Here is a 22,110-nt window from a genome sequence, read left to right as displayed (position 1 = left end):
GATACATGCTTTATATTAATATGTCGTGTCCCACAGGTGCCCCAGCCATTGACCTTCCTCCAGAGTATCTGGATGTGGTTCAGTACAAGGCTGGATCTTCAGTTAAGCTTAAAGTTGGAATCATCGCCAAGCCTCTGCCAACTATTGAGTGGCTTAAGGATGGAAAAGAGCTGGTAGCGACCTCAACCATTTCTGTTGAAAGCACAACTGAGTCTTCTGCTGTTCTGATCAAGGATGCAGCTCGCCTTCACACAGGCTCATACGAGATCAAGATCAAGAATGTTCTGGGCTCAGCATCTGCAACGATCAGGATTGAAATCCTTGGTATTAAGACCACAATTCATAATTCCTAATCAATTTTAATTGAGACACTTTTATTTAATACAGTCTTACATTATACCTGTATTTAATGCTAACACGCTATTCCTGTTGTTTTTTGGGTTTTTTTACCTCTCCTTAGACAAACCTGGACCCCCAGCCGGCCTCATTAACTTCAACTCCATCTCAGCAGATAGATTTATATTCAGCTGGGAGCCTGTGCCTGAGTCTGACCAAGGTGGTTCCAAGGTGACCCACTATATTGTTGAGAGGCGCGAAACCAGCCGAGTGGTCTGGTCGACAGTTTCAGAAAGGCAGGAGCAAACAAATGTCACAGTTGGCAAGCTGGTGCGTGGAAACGAGTATGTGTTCCGTGTAATGGGTGTTAACAAGTTCGGAGTTGGACAGCCACTGGAGTCGGAGCCTGTCATCGCGAAGAATGCCTTTGGTCAGTTTTGGGCTGTAGATTGCTGTGAATATTACTGCTAAAGTGAATAAGTCATATCAGATTTTATGTTCTCAAAATTGTTACTTATGCTATCATTTGCATTTTCTTACTTTTCAAATTACTACAGTAACTCCTGGGCAGCCTCGTACCCCCGAAGTGAGCACCAGCACCAAGTCCACCATGGTGGTAGAATGGGACAAACCAGGTGTGGATGGAGGTAGCACTGTGACGGGCTACTATCTGGAGAGACGCGACAAGAGAAGCTTACGCTGGATCAGAGTTTACAAAGACCCAATCACTGACATCAAACAGGCCATCTACCATCTGACAGAAGGAAACGAGTACCAGTATCGTGTCTGTGCCATTAACAAGGCAGGAGAGGGGCCGTTCTCTGAGGCATCAGACTACTACAAGGCTGCTGACCCAGTTGGTAAGTGGTTCAATCTTCATAGATTTCCAATAAAAACAAGTCAAATGTACACCACCACTTAACAAATGTATTTCACTTACAGATACACCAGATGAGCCTTGCAAGCTGAAGGTGGTGGACTCAACCAAGACATCCATCACCTTGGGCTGGTCCAAGCCAGAATGGGATGGAGGAAGTGAGGTTATCAGCTACATGGTGGAGAAGCTTGTTGAAGGAGAGCAAGAATGGGCGATGATTACCACAAAGGGAGAGGTCAAGACAACAGAGTACACAGTTCATGACTTAAAACCAGACGTCAACTACTTCTTCAGAGTCTCTGCCGTCAACTGTGCTGGCCGTGGAGAGCCTCTGGAGATGACTGAGCCAGTGCAGGCTAAGGATATCCTGGGTAATTTAATCACTGATGTGTAAAATGTAAAGTGTGGTCAGTTTTCAACACATATATGTCTTGTTTTCTTCTTGTGTCGCTCACATATAGCAGTACCTGTGTAACCGTTGATATTTCTAATGATTTACACAGAGGAGGCCCAGATTGACTCGGATGTGGCCATGAGAACTCACTACGTAGTGAAGGCTGGCAAGGACGTGGAGCTGTCTGTTCCTCTGAAGGGCAGACCAGCTCCCACTGCTTCCTGGAGCAAGGGAGAAGAATGTATCGATCGTGACCCCAAATATGAGTTCCACCACTCAGACACAACCACAGTCCTGGTTATGCGTGAGGTCACCAGGCTTGACACTGGAAAGTACACAGTAAAGATAGAGAATGGTGTGGGAGAGCCTAAGACACTGACCCTGTCTGTGAAGGTTCAGGATACTCCAGCTCAGTGCAGGAATCTGGTCCTAAAGGATGTGACCCGTGGAAAGGTCACTCTCTGCTGGGAGCCTCCACTTCTCGACGGTGGTGCTGAGATTACTAACTACATTGTTGAGAAACGAGACTCCTCTAAAAGATCCTACTCTTCAGTGACAAGCAAATGCACAGAGGCAACATACACCATTGAAGATCTCTCAGAGAAGACATCCTATTTCTTCCGTGTGTTAGCAGAGAATGAGAATGGTGTTGGTGATCCATGTGAAACACTTGAGCCTGTGAAGGCCACAGAGACTCCCGGACCAGTCAAGGAGGTTTCTATGAAGGATTCATCCAAGACGTCCGTCACTCTGCAGTGGCTGAAGCCGGATTATGATGGTGGCAGCATCATCTCTGACTACGTCATTGAGAAGAAGCTCAAGGGTGAGGAATGGTCATTGGGCGGAACCAGCAGACAGTGTGAGTTTGAGGTCAAGAAACTAAAGGAGCACTCAGATATGTTCTTTAGAGTTGCTGCAAGGAACGAGAAGGGACAGGGTGATTTTGTTGAGGTTGGGCCTATCAAGGTCATTGAGTACATTATCACACCTGAGGCAAGCCTTACAGAGTACCCTAATGGCTGCGTAAATGTTCGCCTGGGTCACAATGTACACATTGAGCTGCCGTACAAAGGTAAACCCAAACCTTCAGTTCTGTGGCTAAAGGATAACCTGCCTCTGAAGGAAAGTGACCAAGTCCGCTTCAAGACGACAGAAAACAAAGCTACTCTAATGATAAAGAATGTGAAGAAGGAGAATGAGGGTAAATACACCCTGACCCTTGACAATAAGATCAATAGGAGATCCTTCCACGTCCACATCATCACACTTGGACCACCATCAAAGCCCATTGGACCCATCCAACTGGATGAAATAAGAGCTGAGAGCATCATGATCTCCTGGGATGAACCTAATGATGATGGCGGTGGAGATATCTCCTGCTACTGTGTAGAGAAGCGCGATACCTCGCAGCCTAACTGGAAGATGGCCTGCTCCAGCGTACAGGGTACTCAGTTCAGGATCCCGAACCTGATCAAAGGTGTCCAGTATCAGTTCAGAGTGTGTGCTGAGAACAGGTATGGTGTTAGCGAGCCACTGGTGTCACAGATGGTCATTGCCAAGCACCAGTTCAGACCTCCCGGCCCACCAGGCAAGCCTGTCGTGTACAATGTCACCAATGATGGCATGACAATTCAGTGGGAGCAGCCCATCTATGATGGAGGTACCCCCATCCAGGGCTTCCATGTGGAGAAGAAGGAAAAGAACAGTATCATGTGGCAGAAGGTGAACACTATGCTGATCAAAGAAACAGAGTGCAGGATCTTGGAACTCATTGAAGGCCTTGAGTATTCCTTCAGGGTCTACGCCCAGAATGATGCCGGCTTTAGTCGAATGAGTGATGAGAGCAAGCCAGCCATGGCTGTCAGTCCTGTTGGTGAGTGCTGATTCAGATGATTGACTGAATTATGATTTTAAACATCCATCATATTGGAACTACAATCACATAATTTCTTCTTCTAAACACTGACTAGAATGAAACCACTTGATAAATGGTTCACTCAAACATAAATAGGTTAAAATATGTACGTCATGTCTTTCAGATCCTCCTGGCCAGCCTGATTACACTGATGTGACTAGTGACTCCGTGGCACTGAAATGGGATGCACCCAAACGTGACGGTGGTAGCAAGATTACCAGCTACAGCATTGAGAAACGCCAAGGACAAGGCCGTTGGTTCAAGGCCAACTTGACTGACGTACATGACTGCCAATACACCGTCACTGGGTTGGCAACAAATGAGCGCTACGAGTTCAGAGTGACTGCCAGAAATGCCATCGGCGTCGTCAGTCCACCATCCAACTCTTCCGGCTTGATTGTTGTCAGAAATGAGAATGGTGAGTAATGACGGGAGGTCTACTTTTGTTTGCTATTGGCTTAAAGTAAAAGATGGTGTAAACTACTGATTCCCAACCAGGGGTAATTCTGCAGTTGGCAGGGGGTACATGGAAAGATTTGTGTGCAGCTCAGCTGAAAATTTTAGGGAGAAGAGAAATTGAAACCTAAACGTAATGACTTAGACTTCTTTATTTATGGCTCAATGGTTGAAATCGTTCACTAAATGTTGTGAATAAATGGTTAAATTAGATAGCTGAAAAGTAACATCAAGATGGTTGAAATCATTAGCTAAAAGTAATGAATAAAAGGCTGAAATATCCAGCTTAATCTGCTACTCCAAGTAGTTGTTGGATGAATGCAAACTTGAAAATGATTAACACTGACAGTTCAGTATCCACTTCTGTATCATTAATGGTTAATTTCCAGTTAATGACCATGCTTGGAAAATAACAGGCGCCGTCAATGAAGGGGTACTTGAGTTCACCTGACAGATATAGGTTGGGAGGCACTGGTGTAAACCATACGTCGCAGTTTATCATTCTGGAAATCACATCTTTAAAGTTCAGTAAAGCTACACGCTGTAAACTAATTTCTCCCCTTTTCTCAAAACCAGCTGCTCCAAATATTGAGTTTGGCCCAGAGTACTTCGAGGGTTTGACAGTCAAAGCAGGAGACAACATGAGGCTGAGAGTGACCATCACTGGACGTCCTGCCCCCAAGGTCGTCTGGTACAGAGATAGTGTGGAGATTACCAAAAAGATGATGGACATTATCAATGTAGGTGGATCCAGCACCCTATTTGTCAGGGATGCTGATCGTACACACCGTGGCCTCTACACTGTGGAGGCCACCAACGGATCTGGAAGCAAGAAGGAGAATATCCTTGTTCAAGTCCAAGGTACACATTTTGCTCTTCATATTAGAGTGTAGTTGTTTGCACCACTGTATCTATTGATGCTCTAACAATCTCACACAAATTTGTGATGCAGACACACCAGGGGAACCGGTGGGACCCATTGTTTTCAGCAATATCTCAGAGGGCAAGTGCACCCTGTCTTGGAACCCACCAGAGAACGACGGCTGCTCTGAGATTTCACATTTCATCATTGAGAAGCGCGAGACCGCCAAAATCTCCTGGGCCTTGGTGTCTGATGAATGTAAGGAGTGCACTTTCAGTGCAACCAAGCTCATCAAGACCAACGAGTACCAGTTCAGGGTCTCTGCTGTGAACAAGTTTGGAGTCAGCAGACCTTTGGAATCCAGCCCCATCATTGCACAAATGCAATACAGTAAGTGGGAAGATTTTAATTTAATATATCAAACAGAATAATTAGATATCTATATGTTGTCTATATTCAGTCAATGCACACATTGGACTTATCCGTCAAAATTGTCTCCCTCAGCTACTCCTGATGCACCAGGCACTCCTGATGCTACTGAGGTGACAGGAGAGAGCATCACCCTGTCCTGGGCTCCTCCAACATCTGATGGAGGAAACCCAATTCAATATTACATACTGGAGAAACGAGAGAAGAAGACTGTCAAGTTCTACAAAGTGATTACCAAGAAGCCCATTGTTGAATGTGCTCACAAGGTACTTCACTTGACGGAGGATATGGAATATGAGTTCCGTGTTGTGGCCGTGAACGACGCAGGTGTTGGAGCCCCAAGCAACATCTCCCTCCCCATCAAAGCCGCCGAGCCAAAGGATATTCCTTGTGCTCCATCTGTGATCTGTGTGTCTGACTCCACCAACACCTCCATCAGCCTGGAATGGACCAGGCCTGTGGATGATGGTGGCATGGAGATCATGGGCTACATTATCGAGATGGTGAAGGGAGAGGAGACCGAATGGAAGAGAGTAAATGAGGAGCTGGTAGCCGAAACAAACTACGTGGTCACCGGACTACAGACAGGAGCCGAGTACAACTTCCGTGTTGCTGCTGTCAATCATGTGGGTAGAGGCGAGCACAAGGAGACCTCAGAACCTGCTCAGGCTGTAGACAGACTGACGCCACCACAGGTTGATATTGATGCCAGCTTCAAGCAGACCCATATTGTTAAGGCTGGACACTCAGTGTGCCTAGGCATCCACTTCAGAGGAAAGCCAGTTCCCACTGCCACCTGGGTGAAAGAAGAAGCAGAGCTGGGAGTCATGTCAGAGATCACAACCACAGATGGCTACAGTTCTCTAAGTATTGAAAACTGCACCAGAAATGATACCGGTAAATATACTGTTAACCTGGAGAACACCAGTGGCAGCAAGGCCGTCACCTTCACTGTGAAGGTAATGGACACTCCGGGAGCTCCACAAGCTGTCGCCTTAAAGGAGGTGTCCAGAGGCTCAGTCACACTTATCTGGGAGCCTCCTCTCAATGATGGCGGAGCCCGAATCCACCACTATATTGTTGAGAGGCGTGAGGCTAGCCGCCGCACTTGGCAGCAGTCTGGTGGCAAGTGTACTCAGAACATCCTGAAGATCGAGGACCTGCTGGAGGGAGTGCCATACTTCTTCAGAGTCTCAGCTGAGAACCAGCACGGAGTCGGGGAGGCATTTGAGCTAACTGAGCCTGTCATCGCCACTGCAGAGCCAGCAAGTCCAAAGAGAATGGACATCCTAGACACAACAGACAGTGCTGTGTACCTTGGGTGGCTGAAACCAGAGCATGACGGCGGTAGCCGCATCCAGGGTTACGTCATTGAGGCTAGGGCAAAGGATACAGACAAATGGATGGTGGTTGGCAACACGAAGAATCTCACCTATACAGTGGAAAAGCTCAACAAGGGCAATGAGTATGACTTCCGCGTGAAGGCTAAGAATGAGTCTGGCTACAGCAAGCCCAGGGAAACTCTGGCTCCTGTATTGGTCAAAGAGCCACACATTGAACCTGCTGCTGACCTCAGTGAGATTACCAACCAGCTCATTACATGCAGGTCTGGCAGTACATTCATCATCGATGTTCCCATCAGTGGTAGACCTGCTCCTAAGGTCAGCTGGAAGCTGGAGGAAATGAGGCTGAAGAGCTCAGACAGAGTCACCATTAAAGTGACGAAGGACAGAACCAGTATCTCAGTGAAGGAAGCCATGAGGGGAGATGGTGGTAAATACTACCTGACTCTGGAGAACGTTGCAGGAACCAGGACGTTCGCTGTTGAAGTTAATGTCACAGGTAGACCAAGTCCTCCAACCGGGCCCATTGAAATCGCATCAATCACCTCTGAGTCTTGCATCGTTAACTGGCAACCACCAGAGGATGATGGAGGAACCGACATCACCAACTACATTGTGGAGAAGCGTGAGTCTGGCTCCACTGCCTGGCAGCTGATCAACTCAAGCGTAAAGCGCACGTCTCTCCATGTCAGTCACCTGACCAAGTACATGCAGTACACATTCAGAGTCTCTGCTGAGAACAGATTTGGTGTCAGCAAGCCCGCTGAGTCTGAGACTATTGTCGCAGAGCATCCTTTCAGTAAGTACCACTCCAATATTTCAGCATTTAATATGTAGCATTTATTGACAGTCAATGTCTGTAAAAATGTCTTCTATTGAATCAAGCTTGAACTTACATGACGGTGCTCAACAAAATGCCTTTTTTTAATTACAGCACCTCCTGGCCCACCAACAAGACCGTCAGTCTTCAATGTTACCGCCAACACAATGACCATGAAATGGGAGGAGCCCTATCATGATGGTGGAAGCAAGGTGACAGGCTACTGGATTGAGAAGAAGGAGAGGAACAATATCCTGTGGGTGAGGGAGAACAAGATCCCTTGCTTTGAGTGCTACTACAAGGTGGAAGGTCTGGTGGAAGGCCTCGAGTACCAGTTCAGGATTTATGCCATGAACAGTGCTGGGCTGAGCAAAGCCAGTGAGGCCTCCAAGGGAGCAGTTGCTCAAAACCCAGTTGGTGAGTTTAGGCACGACTTAAAATCACACTATCCCGTGGCTTTTTACTTAATACTCCATTGCGCCAACATTTCTAACAACATTTGAATTTGATCTGTTTTTTAGATCCACCAAGTAAGCCCGAAGTCACAAATGTTACAAGAACCACTGTCTCCCTCAAATGGTCGGCTCCACTGAACGACGGTGGCAGTCCCATTGTGGGTTACATCATCGAGCGTAAGCCGTACACTTCTACCGGCGATGGCCGCTGGCTTAAGTGTAACTACACCAATGTGACCGATAATTTCTACACTGTAACCGCCCTGGGAGAGGGAGAGCCCTACGAGTTCAGAGTCATTGCCAAGAATGCCAACCAGGTCTTCAGCCTGCCCTCAGAGTCTACCGGCTCTGTACAGTGCAAGACCGACTTTGGTGAGATCTGCATCTGTGACCACAATACAAAAGTACCAATACAGCAGAGCTTGTGTAAATTACAGTCTCAGTAAAGGAGCCCTAGCTCATCAATAAATTGTTTCATAACCATGCTTCTTTTTTCCACCTAACAGAGCCACCAAAGGCCCAGCTGGATAGCAAACTCCTGTCTGAAACCGTGTTGGTCAGAGCTGGTTCGGACCTGGTTCTGGATGCCGCAGTAGGAGGCAGACCTGACCCCAAGGCTTGTTGGTCCAAGGGCAACAGGGATCTAGAACTGTGTGAAAAGTACCACCTGCAGTACACCCCCACCAGGGCTATGGCCATCATCAAGTTTTGTGACAGAGATGACACTGGAAAGTACATCCTCACTGTCAGGAACGTGAGCGGAACCAAGACTGCTGAGGTCAATGTCAAAGTGCTTGGTAAGTGAAAGCGCTTTGTTTTTCAAGCAATACATATTATACTTGATGTATGAATTTGTAGGGGGTATCCAAAGTAAATTACAGTGAGCACATCCGTTTATTCCAGACACTCCTGGAGTATGTGAAGGCAGTATTGAGATCAGCAAGATCACAGAAGAGTCGTGCATTCTAAGCTGGAAGCTTCCTCTTGAGGACGGCGGCGATGAAATCTCCCACTACATGGTGGAGAGACGCGACACCAACAGACTCAACTGGGTCATCATGCATACAGAGTGCAAGGAGCTGACCTGCAAAATCACCGGGCTGTTCAAGAACACAGAGTACCTGTTCAGAGTCAAGGGAGTCAACAAGTACGGACCTGGAGTTGCTCTCCAGTCAGAGCCCATGGTTGCCAGAAACACTTTCAGTAAGTGCAACATTTAATACTGCTGTAAAAGCATTATATCCGAAAAACCTCTGAGGCCAAAGGGATCCTACTCTTTTATTTACAAACAAGGATCCTAGTGAGATGAAAGCGAGATGAATCTGCCTCAGAGTACTGAGAGCAAACCTGGTTGCAAACTATTAAAATAAAAAAACATAAAATTAAATCCTGATAACCTCTGACACTTATCTTTCCTTTCATCCAGCTGTGCCAACACCTCCTGGTGCTCCAGAGATCTTGGTGTCAGGAAAGGACTTTGCAACCATCGAGTGGCTGAAGCCAGAGAGCGATGGCGGCAGCCCAGTGATCCACTACCTGGTAGAGAGGCGTGAGCGAAAGAGTGCCCGCTGGGTGAAGGTGAACCGAGATGGAGCTCACCTAGACACCACACTGAAGGTGACTGGTTTGACTGAAGGCAACATCTACCAGTTCAGAGTGACAGCCATCAACAAGGCCGGAGAGAGTGAAGCCAGCGAGGTTTCTCTCTATGTTGTCTGCAGAGTGCCAACATGTAAGCACAGTTTGTTCAAGTGTCGAACAATGAATACAACTAAACATCTGACTGTTGATCTTTGGGTATAACTCAAGTATTTTTTACCCCTGGGTCCTCTCTGTCCACATCCTGGTGTCTAAATGATTGGCAGGTACTAAAAGTGTTGGAATCAGTCCAGTAGATCACCTCAACCAGCAGCCACCAACACTTTTACTACCTACCAGTCATCAGGATATGGACAGAGAGGACCCAGGGTTAGAAATATTGGGGTTGTCCTGTTGATGAATAAATCATCTACATCTGTCTTTTTTGACATGATTAAGGGGGAACAACATGTTCTTCAACTCATCAGTAAACCCTTATGATATCATAGACATCTATAGATCTTCATGCCTGCATCTCACCCCCCAGGCACCCCTGCTCCTCCTTCTATCCCACGTATCACTGACACCCATGCTGACAGCATCAGTCTGGCATGGTCCCGCCCCGTGGAGGACGGAGGAGCCGATGTGATCGGCTACATCCTGGAGATGCAGGAAGCCGGAGCAGAGGAATGGAAGAAGGCCCATGAGAAGACCCTGCGTGGTACAGAGTATATGGTGACCGGACTCTCTGCGGGCAAGAAGTACTGCTTCAGAGTGGCTGGCATTAACATCAATGGTACAGGAGACTTCAGTGAACCATGTGCTGAGACGGAGCCAGTGGAGAGAATTGGTAAGTCATGTAAAAAAGTGATAGGAAAAACAGCAACTGAGTTTAGAAATGTAGTTATAGGAGAAAGAGGTTTTTATTGCCTTGCAAAAAATGCTACACCTATAGAATAGGACAGAAAAACTGGGAACAGAAATCGCACTCAAATGTAAAAATCAATATGCCAGGTTTCACTTGTGACTTGTAGCCTTTAATGATGGGGTTAAATTTTATAAGCCATGTAGTAATTAGTCCCTGCTCTCACACAGAAACTCCTGACTTTGAGCTCCACGATGACCTGAAGAAGACCATCTGCCTGCGTGCAGGAGGTTCCCTTCGCATGTTTGTGAAAGTCACCGGTCGTCCTCTTCCCGCCATCACCTGGAGCAAGCCTGGTGTCGACCTCCACAACAGAGGATTCATTGAGGTCACCAACACGTCCACCACGCTCATTATCGATAAAGTCCACCGCTACGACGCAGGCAAATACACACTGGTAGCTGAGAACTCTGCCGGGAAACAGGAAGTCAACATTCTGGTCAAGGTCTACGGTAAGTTGGTGAAAATGTACATTATGTAGTACATTGCATAGGGCAATTCAAAGATATTTTCTTTTTGAAAGTGTTATAACAAAATTAATTTTCTTGTTAGATACTCCTGGACCAACTGGACCAATCAAGATTAAAGAGCTTACCAAGGAGTCTGCTACCATTGCTTGGGATGCCCCCACCGTGGATGGTGGTGCTCCTGTTAACAACTTCATCATTGAGAGGCGTGAGGCCTCAATGAGAGCCTACAAGACCGTCACCTCCAAGTGCAGCAAGACGTCCTACAAGATCGACGGCCTGATGGAAGGCATGCTGTACTACTTCCGGGTCCTCCCTGAAAACATCTACGGTGTCGGTGAGCCCTGCGAGACTCCCGATGTCATCCTGGTGTGCGAGGTACCTCTGGCCCCACACAAGCTGGAGGTGATGGACGTCACCAAGAGCACCATCACTCTGGGCTGGGAGAAGCCCGAGCACGATGGCGGCAGCAGGCTGACAGGCTACGTCATTGAGGCCTGCAAGTTCGGCACAGACAAGTGGATGAAAGTGGCCACACTGAAGACCACAGACCTCGAGCACACCATCGAGAAGCTGAATGAGAACGAGCAGTACCTGTTCAGGATCAGAGCGATCAACAGCAGAGGAGTCAGCGAGCCCAAGGAGCTTCTGACTGCTGTCACTGTGCAGGAACAAAGAGGTAACAAGTACAAAAAGCATCTTTAAAAAATATTTTCGGCAAAAGAATGTAAAAGAATCCACAAACACATGCTCATGAAGGAAATCATCCTGAAATCTGTTGAGGAAAGTTAAGGATTATAACATTTAGTATAACATGACAACTCTTTTTACTATTGTTCTATATCTATGTACTATGGTAAAATGATGTTTGTATTTCTTTTTCCTTTCCAGTAATGCCCATGGTGGACTTCTCCAGTATTCCTCAGAAGGTCGTCAACGTCCTGGCTGGCAAGACTCTGGAGCTGGATATGCCCATCATTGGCAGGCCTCCGCCCGTCTCTGCCTGGTACTTCCGTGACAACAGGATAAAAATCACAGACCGTGTCAAGGTCAAGAGCACTGGCAAGTTCTCCAAACTGACCATGTCTGACACCACCATCGATGACAGTGGTGACTACACCCTGGAGGTGAAGAATGCAGTTGGTACAATCACGGAGGTCATCAAAGTCATCATCCTCTGTAAGAAACCACCCCTAATCAATATCAAGATTATTTACCTTTCAGTCAATCAAGTTGACTGTAACCATTCTTTCTTTTAATCCCTTTTACCAGCTAAACCTGATGAACCAGTGGGACCTATCAGGTTTGATGAGATTGACGCCACCACTGTCACCTGTAGCTGGGATCCTCCAGCCAGAGACGGTGGCGCTCCGATCAGTGGTTACATGGTAGAGCAGCGCGATGCTCACAGACCTGGCTGGGTTCCTGTCTGCGACTCCGTAAGCCGACCAACCTTCAAGTTTGAGAACCTGATTGAGGGAGATGAGTATGTCTTCCGCGCCGCTGCCATTAATCGCTATGGCACTGGAGAGTTCCTGCAGTCTGAGGTTGTCACCTGCAGAAGCTTGAAGAGTAAGACTCGTGTGATTTGTTTTGAGGTTCCACATTTGTTGATATTTCCACACAGCAGCATAGTAACAAGTTTTCCCTCCTCCACAGATGTGCCTGGACCTCCTGGCCGTCCAACCATCTTTGATATTTCTCGCGACGGCATGACTGTGGCCTGGAACCCCCCAGATGAAGACGGTGGTCTTGAGGTTTCTGGATACATTATCGAACGCAAAGAAGTCAGGTCTGACAGATGGGTGCGTGCCAACAAGAACCCCGTCACCATGACCAGATACAGGTCGACAGACCTGATCGAGGGCCTGGAGTACGAACACAGAATCACCGCCATCAATGCCAGAGGAATGGGCAAACCAAGTCTGCTATCTAAACCAGCAGTGGCAACGGATCCCATTGGTAGGAAAACAGTTTATTCATTCTCTCAATACTAGGAAAAATGGATTGTGTGACCTCACAAGATAATTACTGATCTGCTCATGTGTGAACTGACATGTATTTCCATGGTGTGTATGAGAGACATGAACGTATAGGAGACCAACCGTTTCTGTTATGTTTGTTTGCTCTATTCCAATGCTCAAGTATAAGAATAGAGGTAGAAGCAGCTAGAATTACTCACATGGTTCTTTACCCTGCTTAGATCCACCCGGCTGTCCTCAGAACCCGAGAATCACCGACACCACCAAGTCCTCCGTGTCACTGGCTTGGAGTCCTCCCGATGACGAGGGAGATGCAAGGGTGGATGGATTCCTGATTGAGATGCAGAAGGTGGGCACTTTGGCCTGGATCAAGTGCAACACCACACCATCTCTCATCTGTGAGTACACGCTGACCAACATGCCACAAGGAGAGGAGTTCAAATTCCGTGTGATGGCCTGTAACGCTGGCGGCTCTGGAGAGCCTGCTGAGGTGCCTGGAACTGTCACTGTGACTGAGATGCTTGGTAAGGACACAGCAGTTACATTAACTGCACTATATTATTTGTATGTGTTTAAAACTAATGTAAAACTATCATTGTTCTCCAGAATCTCCTGACTACGACCTGGAGCTCAAATACAAAGATGTGTATGTGGTCCGCCAGGGAGGAGTGGTTAGACTCTCTGTGCCCATCAAGGGTAAACCTCAACCAACCTGCAAATGGTCAAAGGACAGCGGTCCTATCACTGTGAAGGCCATGATTGCCTCCACCGACGACGCCAGCGAGTTGGTAATCAAGGGAGCCGAGAGGAGTGACTCTGGTGTGTATGACCTCCTACTGGAGAACAGGGTCGGCAAGAAAAGGGCCCAAATCAAGGTGAAGGTCATTGGCCGTCCAAGTGCTCCAGAGGGACCGCTGGTGTTTGAGGAGATCCAGGCCAACTCTGTCAAGGTGTCCTGGAAGGTGCCCACTGATGATGGTGGCTCAGAAATCCTGGGTTACATTGTGGAAAGACGTGAGGCAGCTAGAAACGCCTGGTACACCGTGGACTCCAGAGTGACTGACAATCAGCTGGTTGTCAAGGGCCTGAGGGAGGGAACAGAGTACCACTTCAAGGTTACAGCTGAAAACTCTTTTGGTGTCAGCTCCTCTCTGAAGTCTGAGCAGCCACTGGTGCCTAAGACTCCTCTTTGTAAGTATTCTTCAGTCTTAAGAGATGAACAATAGTTGAACGATACGAGGTCATTCAGCGATGACCCAAAAAATTATGTGTTTTTTGAAACCAGGTCCCCCTGAACCTTCAAGCACCCCACCAGAGATCATGGATATCACAAAGAGCTCCGTGGCACTGGCCTGGTCCAGACCAAAGGATGATGGTGGTTCTGCCATCACTGGCTACTTTGTTGAGTACAAGGTGGTGTCCGCTGAGTCGTGGTCCCGACATGAGACCAAGGTCACCTCCACCATGTTTACTCTGCCTGGACTCACCCCTGATGCAGACTACCGGTTCCGCATTGTTGCAATCAATGACATCGGTGAGAGCGAGGCTGGTCCGGAGTCTGAGGCAGTCACATGCAAGGATCCATTTGGTGAGTCCTCTCCTCGTAAAATGTACAGTTAATAGCCCCATAGTTATTGCAGTTGATGGAATTATAAAGGACATGGGACAATCAGATGTCAATAACATATTACAGTAAACCCAAGTGAAATTTAAAATTCAAAAATTTCAAAAGATGCAGTGGTTATTGTTGGTGTCAAAAGAACTGTTAATTAAGCTAATTTGTTTTGTTTTCCAGACAAGCCAAGCCAACCAGGCGAGATCGACACAGTGAAAGTCTCAAACAACTCCATCACCATCCGTTGGCAAGCTCCAGAGTGTGACGGTGGAAAGGAGATCCTGGGCTACTGGGTGGAGTACAGGAAGTCCTTTGAGAGCAGCTGGAAGAAGTGCAACAAGCAGAGGCTGAAGGAGAAGGAGTTCACCATGCCTGGACTGGCTGAGGCCACAGATTATGAATTCAGGGTGTTTGCTGAGAATGAGACAGGAATGAGTAGACCTCGTAGGACTGCCACATGCATCAAAACCAAACTGAGTGGTAAGTGCACTCAAAAATACTGAAATGTTGAGATTTACGCAGCTGACTTGCCCACACTCACACCTACGGTCAATTTAGAGTGAAATCCCATGGCAACTTTAATATGACAAAATACTCGTCGTAATTGCTGTGTTTCCTAAATATACCTCTTTGTTTTGTGCGTACAGTTGAAACTAAACCAGGCCTGAGAAAGGAGATGGATGAAGTAACTGTCAAGCTTGGCCAGCCTGCTGTCATGAAGTGCCAGATTATCGGCAGACCTGTCCCAGACATCAAGTGGTATCATGCCGGCAAGGAGATTGTTGAGTCCCGCAAGTACGAGATGAGCTCTGATGGCCGCAACCACTCTCTGACCATCATGACCGACCAGCAGGAGGATGAGGGAGAGTACACCTGCAAGGGAATTAATGACGCTGGAGAGGCTGAGACCACAGGTGTCCTGGTGTTGGAGGCTCCTTCATCCTTCCATCCTGACTACCCTCTGAAGGAAACCTATTACGCCGGCCTGGGAACCACTCTGCGCATCCATGCCGTCTACATTGGCCGTCCTCAGCCAAAGATCATGTGGCTGCACGGGGCTAAGACGCTGGAAAACACAGAGGACATCAGCATTGAAACCACAGAGCACTACACACACCTGGTCATCAAGAACGTGCAGCGCAGGGTCCATGGAGGCAAATACAGGATCAGATTGCACAACCACTTTGGCAGAGCTGACAAGGCATTCAATGTCGAAATTTATGGTATGTTCATGTAAATTTGTTGCTGAGCATAAAAAAAATGCATTTTTATTAGATTTATCATTAATATATAACACCTATTTCTTTCCAGACAAACCGGACGTGCCTCAGGGCCCTATTGTGCTGGACGCCCTGCTGAAGAACTCCGTCATCATTAGCTGGAAGCCTCCAAAGGACGACGGAGGCTGCATGATCACCAACTACATCGTGGAGAAGCGTGAGGACAAGGAGGGCACCGAGTGGGAACTGGTGTCTTCGTCCATCAATGGTACATCTTGCCGTGTACCAAACCTCATTGACAGCGCAGGATACTTCTTCCGTGTGTACGCCCAGAATCGCTATGGCAACAGTGAGCCACTGGAGCTCACTTCACCTATCCTTATCAAGAGCCAACTGGGTAAGTTAATCCTACATAAAAATTTATATTTCTACTTAATAAATTCATGTCTAAAAAGCTAAGCGTGTAAGTGTGAAACTTTACGTGTAAAGTAATACCCAGGCACACTGTGCTAAAGTACTGACGATGGTTTCCACTTTATATGTCCCTGTCCACAGAGAAGCCATCACCTCCTCTGTCGCCAGTTGTTTCTGGAATCACTAAGGACTCCTGCGTGGTTTCCTGGAGGCCTCCACTGAGCGATGGTGGCTCCAAGATCAAGAGCTACTGCCTTGAGAAGAAGTACAAGAAGGACAAGAAGGAATGGAGTGATTGGACTCCAGTGACCACAGACGAAATCAAACAGACGGTGTTCTCTGTCAAGCGTCTGTCCGAGGGCATCGAGCACATCTTCCGTGTGAAGTGCGAGAACCTTGGAGGACAGAGTGACTACAGTGAAGAGACCACTCCCATTGTTCCAGCCACAGCCATCGAGGTCCGCGCTCCTGCCTTCAAGGAAGAACTGAGGAACTTGAGCGTCAAACACAAGAGCAACGCAACCCTCGTCTGCAAGATCACAGGACAGCCCAAGCCTGTGATTAAATGGTTCAGACGAGGAAAGGAGATCCACTCTGATGGAAAGAAGATCAAGATCCAGGAGTTCAAGGGAGGATATCACCAGCTGGTCGTTACAGAAGCCGACGAGGAAGACTCAACCGTGTACCAGATCAGGGCCACCAACCAGGGAGGCTCCATCTGTGCTACAGTCTCTCTGGATGTTGAAAGTAAGCTCTCCAACTGGACCACTGTTTTCCCAAATTGACTCATACAAAACTAATGTAAGCATATTACATTTTTTACATGAATAAAACATTTAACTTAAACTATTTATCTTATTTCCAGTCCCTGCCAAGATCAACCTGCCAAAGAACCTGAAGGACAAGGAAGCCATCCCTGCCCTGCGTGGAGAAGTGGTCAATATCAAGATTCCTTTCGGAGGCAAACCAGATCCTGTCATCACATGGCAGAAGGGACAAGATCTCATCGACAGCAATGGCCACTACCAGGTCATCGTCACCAGATCATTCACGTCTTTGGTGTTCCCCAATGGAGTGGAGAAGAAGGATGCTGGTTTCTACATTGTCTGTGCCAAGAACAGATTTGGCATCGACCAGCAGACAGTTGAGCTGGATGTAGCTGACGTGCCTGATCCTCCACGTGGCGTTAAAGCTAGCGACGTCTCTAGAGACTCGGTCACTCTGAACTGGGTGGCCCCGGCAAACGATGGTGGCAGCAGAGTCATCAACTATATCATCGAGAAGTGCCCCACCACTGCTGAGAGGTGGCAGCGTGTTGCTCAGTCCCGCGATACCCACTACACCGTTATCAATCTGTTTGGAGGCACCAGCTATCAGTTCAGAATCATTGCTGAGAACAAATTTGGACAGAGTGCTCCATCTGAGACCAGTGGACCTGTCATGACCAAGGAGGACAAATCCAGAGTGCTGCTCTACGACAGGGAGGTTGATGATACCGGACATGTCTCCAAGGGCAAGGCACCACACTCTGAAGCCAAGAATCTGCACAACAAATACTCGATTGCAGAGGAATTGAGCAGAGGTCAGTTTGGCATCGTTCACCGCTGTGTTGGCACCAGCTCTGAGAAGACCTACATGGCTAAGTTTGTCAAAGTGAGAGGTGCTGACCAAGCAATAGTCAAGAAGGAAATTGCAACCCTGAATCTGGCCAAGCACACCAACTTCCTCCTCCTCCATGAGTCTTTTGAAAGCCCTGAGGAGCTGGTGATGATCTTTGACTTTATCTCTGGTGCTGACATCTTTGAGCGCTTCAACACAGCTGAGTTTGAGCTTAATGAGCGTGAGATTGTCAACTACACCAGACAGATCTGCTCTGCTCTTGAGTTCCTGCACGCTGAGAGCTACGGACACTTTGATATTAGACCAGAGAACATTGTGTACACAACTAGAACGAGCTCCAATGTGAAGATTATTGAGTTGGGCCAGTCCAGACACCTGACTCCTGGAGAGCAAATCAAGATTCAGTATACCACTGCAGAATACGCAGCCCCTGAGATCCACCAGTGTGACATGGTCAGCAGTGTCACTGACATGTGGTCAGTTGGTGTCCTTGTCTATGTGCTCCTCAGTGGACTCAATCCATTCACGGCTGAAACCAACCAGCAAATGATTGACAATATCTCCAATGCAGCCTACAGCTATGATGATGAGTCTTTCAAGCAGGTCAGTGTTGAGGCATTAGACTTCACAGATCGCCTGATGACAAAGGAACGTAAGCACCGTATGACTGCCCCTGAGGCTCTGGTGCATCCTTGGCTGGCCAAACCTGCAGAGGAAATCAGCACCAGAGCAATTCCTACTGGCAGGCATAAGAGATACTACCAGACAATGGTGAAGAAAGAGTGGAGCACCGTCGTCTCTGCAGCGCGGGTGGCGAGTGGCGGCTCCATGAGGTCACAGCGTGGCGTCTTTGTCGCCAAGGTTAAGATTGCTCCATTTGAAAACGGTCCTGTAGCAGGCCAGATCAGCCATGCAGTGGTGAATGAGGGAGACAGTGTGAAATTCATCTGCAACATTGAAAACTATGATAGCACCACTGAAGTGACGTGGTACTGCGGCGTCAGGCAGCTTGAAGCTGGTGACAAATATGAAATTGAATATGAGGACGGCCTGGCTGTGATCACCATCAACAAGGTGACAAGAGCAGACGATGGCACATACAGATGCAAGATTGTGAACGAGTACGGTGAGGACAGTGGCTACGCAGAGCTGTTTGTCAGCGGAGTTAGATCTTACCGCGACTTCTTCACCACCCGTGTGGTCAAAAGAACAAAGCGCAGAGTCGACACTGCCAGAATGCTTCAGAAGCCGCCAGAGTTCACCCTTCCTCTGGTCAACCATACAGCCTACATTGGTGAGGATGTACGCTTTGGTGTCACCATCACCGTTCACCCTGAGCCTCGCGTCATCTGGCACAAATCTGGACAGAAGCTCATCCCTGGACACGATGACAAGAAATACACTTTCATCTCCGACAAGGGTCTGTATCAGCTGATTATCCACAAGCTTGAGTGTGAGGATGATGCCGAGTACAGCGTTGTCGCCCGAAACAGGTACGGCGATGACAGCTGCAAGGCTCGTCTAACTGTCATCCCTCGACCTAAACCGGCAGACCTCACCCTGAGGCCCATGTTCAAACGCCTGCTCGCAAATGTTGAGTGCAGAGAGGGCCAGAATGTGCGCTTTGAGATTCGAGTATCCGGTCATCCTACACTGAAGTGGGAGAAGGATGGCACACCATTAGCCTTTGGACCATCAATTGAGGTGGTTCATGAGGGTCTGGATTACTTCATCCTGCACGTGAGAGACACTCTCCCTGAGGACTCTGGCGTGTACAGAGTTACTGCCACCAATTCTGCTGGATCTGCCAGTTGCCAGGCCACGCTCAAAGTAGAGCGTGTCACTCACGTAAAGAAGGAATACGAGTCCAGTGAAAAGAAGGCCAAGGTCGCTGGAAAGGAGGAAATGGACAAAAAGGTCAGGCTGTCTCAGATTATGACTGGCAGTGTTGTTATGCCTCTACCACCTGCAGCCGTGCAGGCCGTCAGAGAGGCAGCAACCATGTTCAAGCCCGCAGTGACAACCAAGAAGGGCGAGAAGACTGAGGCTGAAATACAGAAAGAAAAGGAGGAGAGGAAAAAGCGGGCAGACGAGAAGAGGCTGCGCATGCCCTACGTCGTCCCCGCTCCTCGAGTGGTTAATCCAGCTGTTCTTGAGGAGGACGTGGAAATAAAACACTTTAAGCCTCTCTCTGACATGAAGTGGTACAAGAAGCTGCGGGATCAATATGAGTTCCCTGAGCCCATGGAGAAAATCAAGCAGAAGAGGATGAAGCGTATTCGCCTCTCCAGGTGGGAGCAGTTCTACGAGGTGCCCATCAGGATCAAGGACCAGTACAAGCCTAAGTGGCGCATCTCATCCATGACTCAGGATGACTTGGAGACCGTGAGACCTGCAAGGCACCGCACTCCCTCCCCTGAGCTGGACGCCTACCATAGGATCAGAAGGAGGTCCCTGGGCGACCTGTCAGATGAGGAGCTGCTGCTGCCCGTGAATGAATACCTGTCAATGAAGAGAACCGAGGAGGAGAGGCTTCGTCTGGAGGAAGAGCTGGAACTCGGCTACTCTGCTTCTCCACCTAGCCTCAGCCCGGTTCGCTTCGAGCTGTCTGCCCTGCGTCCCTCATCTCCCAGGAGAGCCTACAGCGATGATGAGGAGGGCGAAGAAACCCGCAGATACGACTCCTACCGAATCCCATCTAAATATGAGGCTGGCCCGAGTTTCGTTGATCTCCGCCAGCGTCATGACAAAGCCACGTACAAACCTCCAAGACAGAAGCAGAGAGTGTATGAAGAGAGAGAAGATCAGGAGCTGCTGCGTCCACACACCACTGCTCAGAGAATATCCTCTTACAAGAGTGAACTCAAACGCATGGAGTTTGAGGAAAAGACTCGATCCTTGAAGAAAGAAACAGCCGTCGCTGTTACAACATTTTCGGAGGAAATTGAATCTGAGCACCTGATGACTTTTTCCTCAGAATATATCCCCAAACCGATCAAGAAGCTCCAGATGGCTGAACCCGAGAGGTCTCCGACCACAGGAAAGGCTGCTAAGACAGAAGTGACACTTCCAAAAGTTGACTTTGCCTCCAGGTACGAGGAGAGAAAGCTGGCTCTGAGATCAGAGCGACGATCCATGGAGAGACAGGTCGAGGTGGTGACACAGGCTTCTTTCAGCCTTGACCACGCCCCACGTATTACCATTAGGATGCGGTCTCATCGTGTGCCCTTCGGTTCCAACACTAGGTTCACTCTGAATGTCCAGTCCAAACCAGAGCACGACTTTCAGTGGTTCCACAATGGAAAAGAGATTCATCAAAGCAGCAAATACCACATGACCAACATCAGCGGGGTCCTGACTCTCCAGATCAACAACTGTGTGACCGAAGACGCTGGCACTTACCGTGTGGTCTGTAGGAACGCCAAAGGAGAGACTTCAGACTACGCCACACTGGATGTAGCAGGAGAAGAATATGCTGCCTTCTCCTCACTCCGCAAAGACGAGGAGCCTCCATCTGCCCACCTACCTGAGATGACCAGGACGGAGGTCTATCACGTCTCCTCTTCGAAAACAACAGTGAAGGAAACCAAGGAGACTAAAACTGTCACTGAGTCCACCATCGTTGTCGAAAAGCCAAAGGAGAAGCCGAATGTTCCTGCCAAATTCCTGACCAAGCCACAATCTCTGACTGTAGAGGAGGGCGACCTCGTCAGGTTTGATTGTGATGTGGATGGCGATCCGGCACCCTCAATCACCTGGCTGCACGAAGGAGCAGTTATTGGGTCGTCTGCCCGTCACCACATCCTCTCCTCTCAGTTCAACTCTCACTTCGAGATCTCGGCCGTCGAGATGTCTGATGAAGGCAGCTACAGTGTGGTGGTGGAAAATGCTGGCGGCAAACAAGAGGCTCACTTCTCTCTGACCATCCGTAAGTCTGAGTCCAAAGATAAGGTAGTTGCCCCCCCAAGAATCACCTCCCCAGAGGCCAAGTCCCCTCTGGCCAAGTCCCCTGAACCAGTCAAATCTCCTCAGAGAGTCAAGTCTCCTGAGCCGATCAAGTCGCCTCAGAGAGTCAAGTCTCCAGTCTCGCCAAAGTCCCCAACACCAAAATCACCAACACCAAAGTCCCCAACTCCCAAATCCCCAACTCCATCTGAGAAAGAAGGTTTGGCTCCTCCAATCAGGTCACCAAAGACAGTGATTTCAACAACTGTTGAAAAGAAGCCGTTTTTTGCCGTTGGCCTGAGTGATGTTACTGCCGCCTCTGACTCTGTTGTCAAACTGTTGGTGAGGATGATGGGAGATCCCAAACCTGCGATCTCATGGATGAAGGATGAAAAGGTAAGATGTTCTAATACTCAAACCATTCATTTGCAATCATCCACAGATAAAGAAGAAGAAG

At 48.3% G+C, this 22,110-nt stretch overlaps 1 protein-coding gene across 1 annotated transcript in view; it reads left to right on the top strand.

The window, feature by feature from the left end:
* The window catches only part of LOC139208920 (titin-like), a 186,561-nt gene that overhangs the window by 162,189 nt on the left and 2,262 nt on the right, over positions 1-22,110 (top strand). Inside the window, 28 exon segments of the mRNA XM_070838697.1 lie at positions 37-324; positions 461-766; positions 894-1,196; positions 1,279-1,584; positions 1,717-3,480; positions 3,647-3,940; positions 4,555-4,839; positions 4,931-5,230; positions 5,345-7,411; positions 7,547-7,849; positions 7,954-8,259; positions 8,394-8,684; positions 8,791-9,090; positions 9,314-9,619; positions 10,013-10,315; positions 10,561-10,842; positions 10,943-11,536; positions 11,749-12,036; positions 12,130-12,429; positions 12,517-12,819; positions 13,061-13,363; positions 13,446-14,030; positions 14,125-14,427; positions 14,635-14,934; positions 15,102-15,677; positions 15,766-16,071; positions 16,230-16,835; positions 16,954-22,049. Coding sequence (XP_070694798.1) covers positions 37-324; positions 461-766; positions 894-1,196; positions 1,279-1,584; positions 1,717-3,480; positions 3,647-3,940; positions 4,555-4,839; positions 4,931-5,230; positions 5,345-7,411; positions 7,547-7,849; positions 7,954-8,259; positions 8,394-8,684; positions 8,791-9,090; positions 9,314-9,619; positions 10,013-10,315; positions 10,561-10,842; positions 10,943-11,536; positions 11,749-12,036; positions 12,130-12,429; positions 12,517-12,819; positions 13,061-13,363; positions 13,446-14,030; positions 14,125-14,427; positions 14,635-14,934; positions 15,102-15,677; positions 15,766-16,071; positions 16,230-16,835; positions 16,954-22,049 — 17,564 coding nt within the window.

Source organism: Pempheris klunzingeri, chromosome 10 (genome assembly GCF_042242105.1).
Source record: "Pempheris klunzingeri isolate RE-2024b chromosome 10, fPemKlu1.hap1, whole genome shotgun sequence".
Taxonomy (NCBI): domain Eukaryota; kingdom Metazoa; phylum Chordata; class Actinopteri; order Acropomatiformes; family Pempheridae; genus Pempheris; species Pempheris klunzingeri.
The sequence above is the reverse complement of the archived record's forward strand: the minus strand, read 5'-3'. Positions and strand labels throughout refer to the sequence as shown.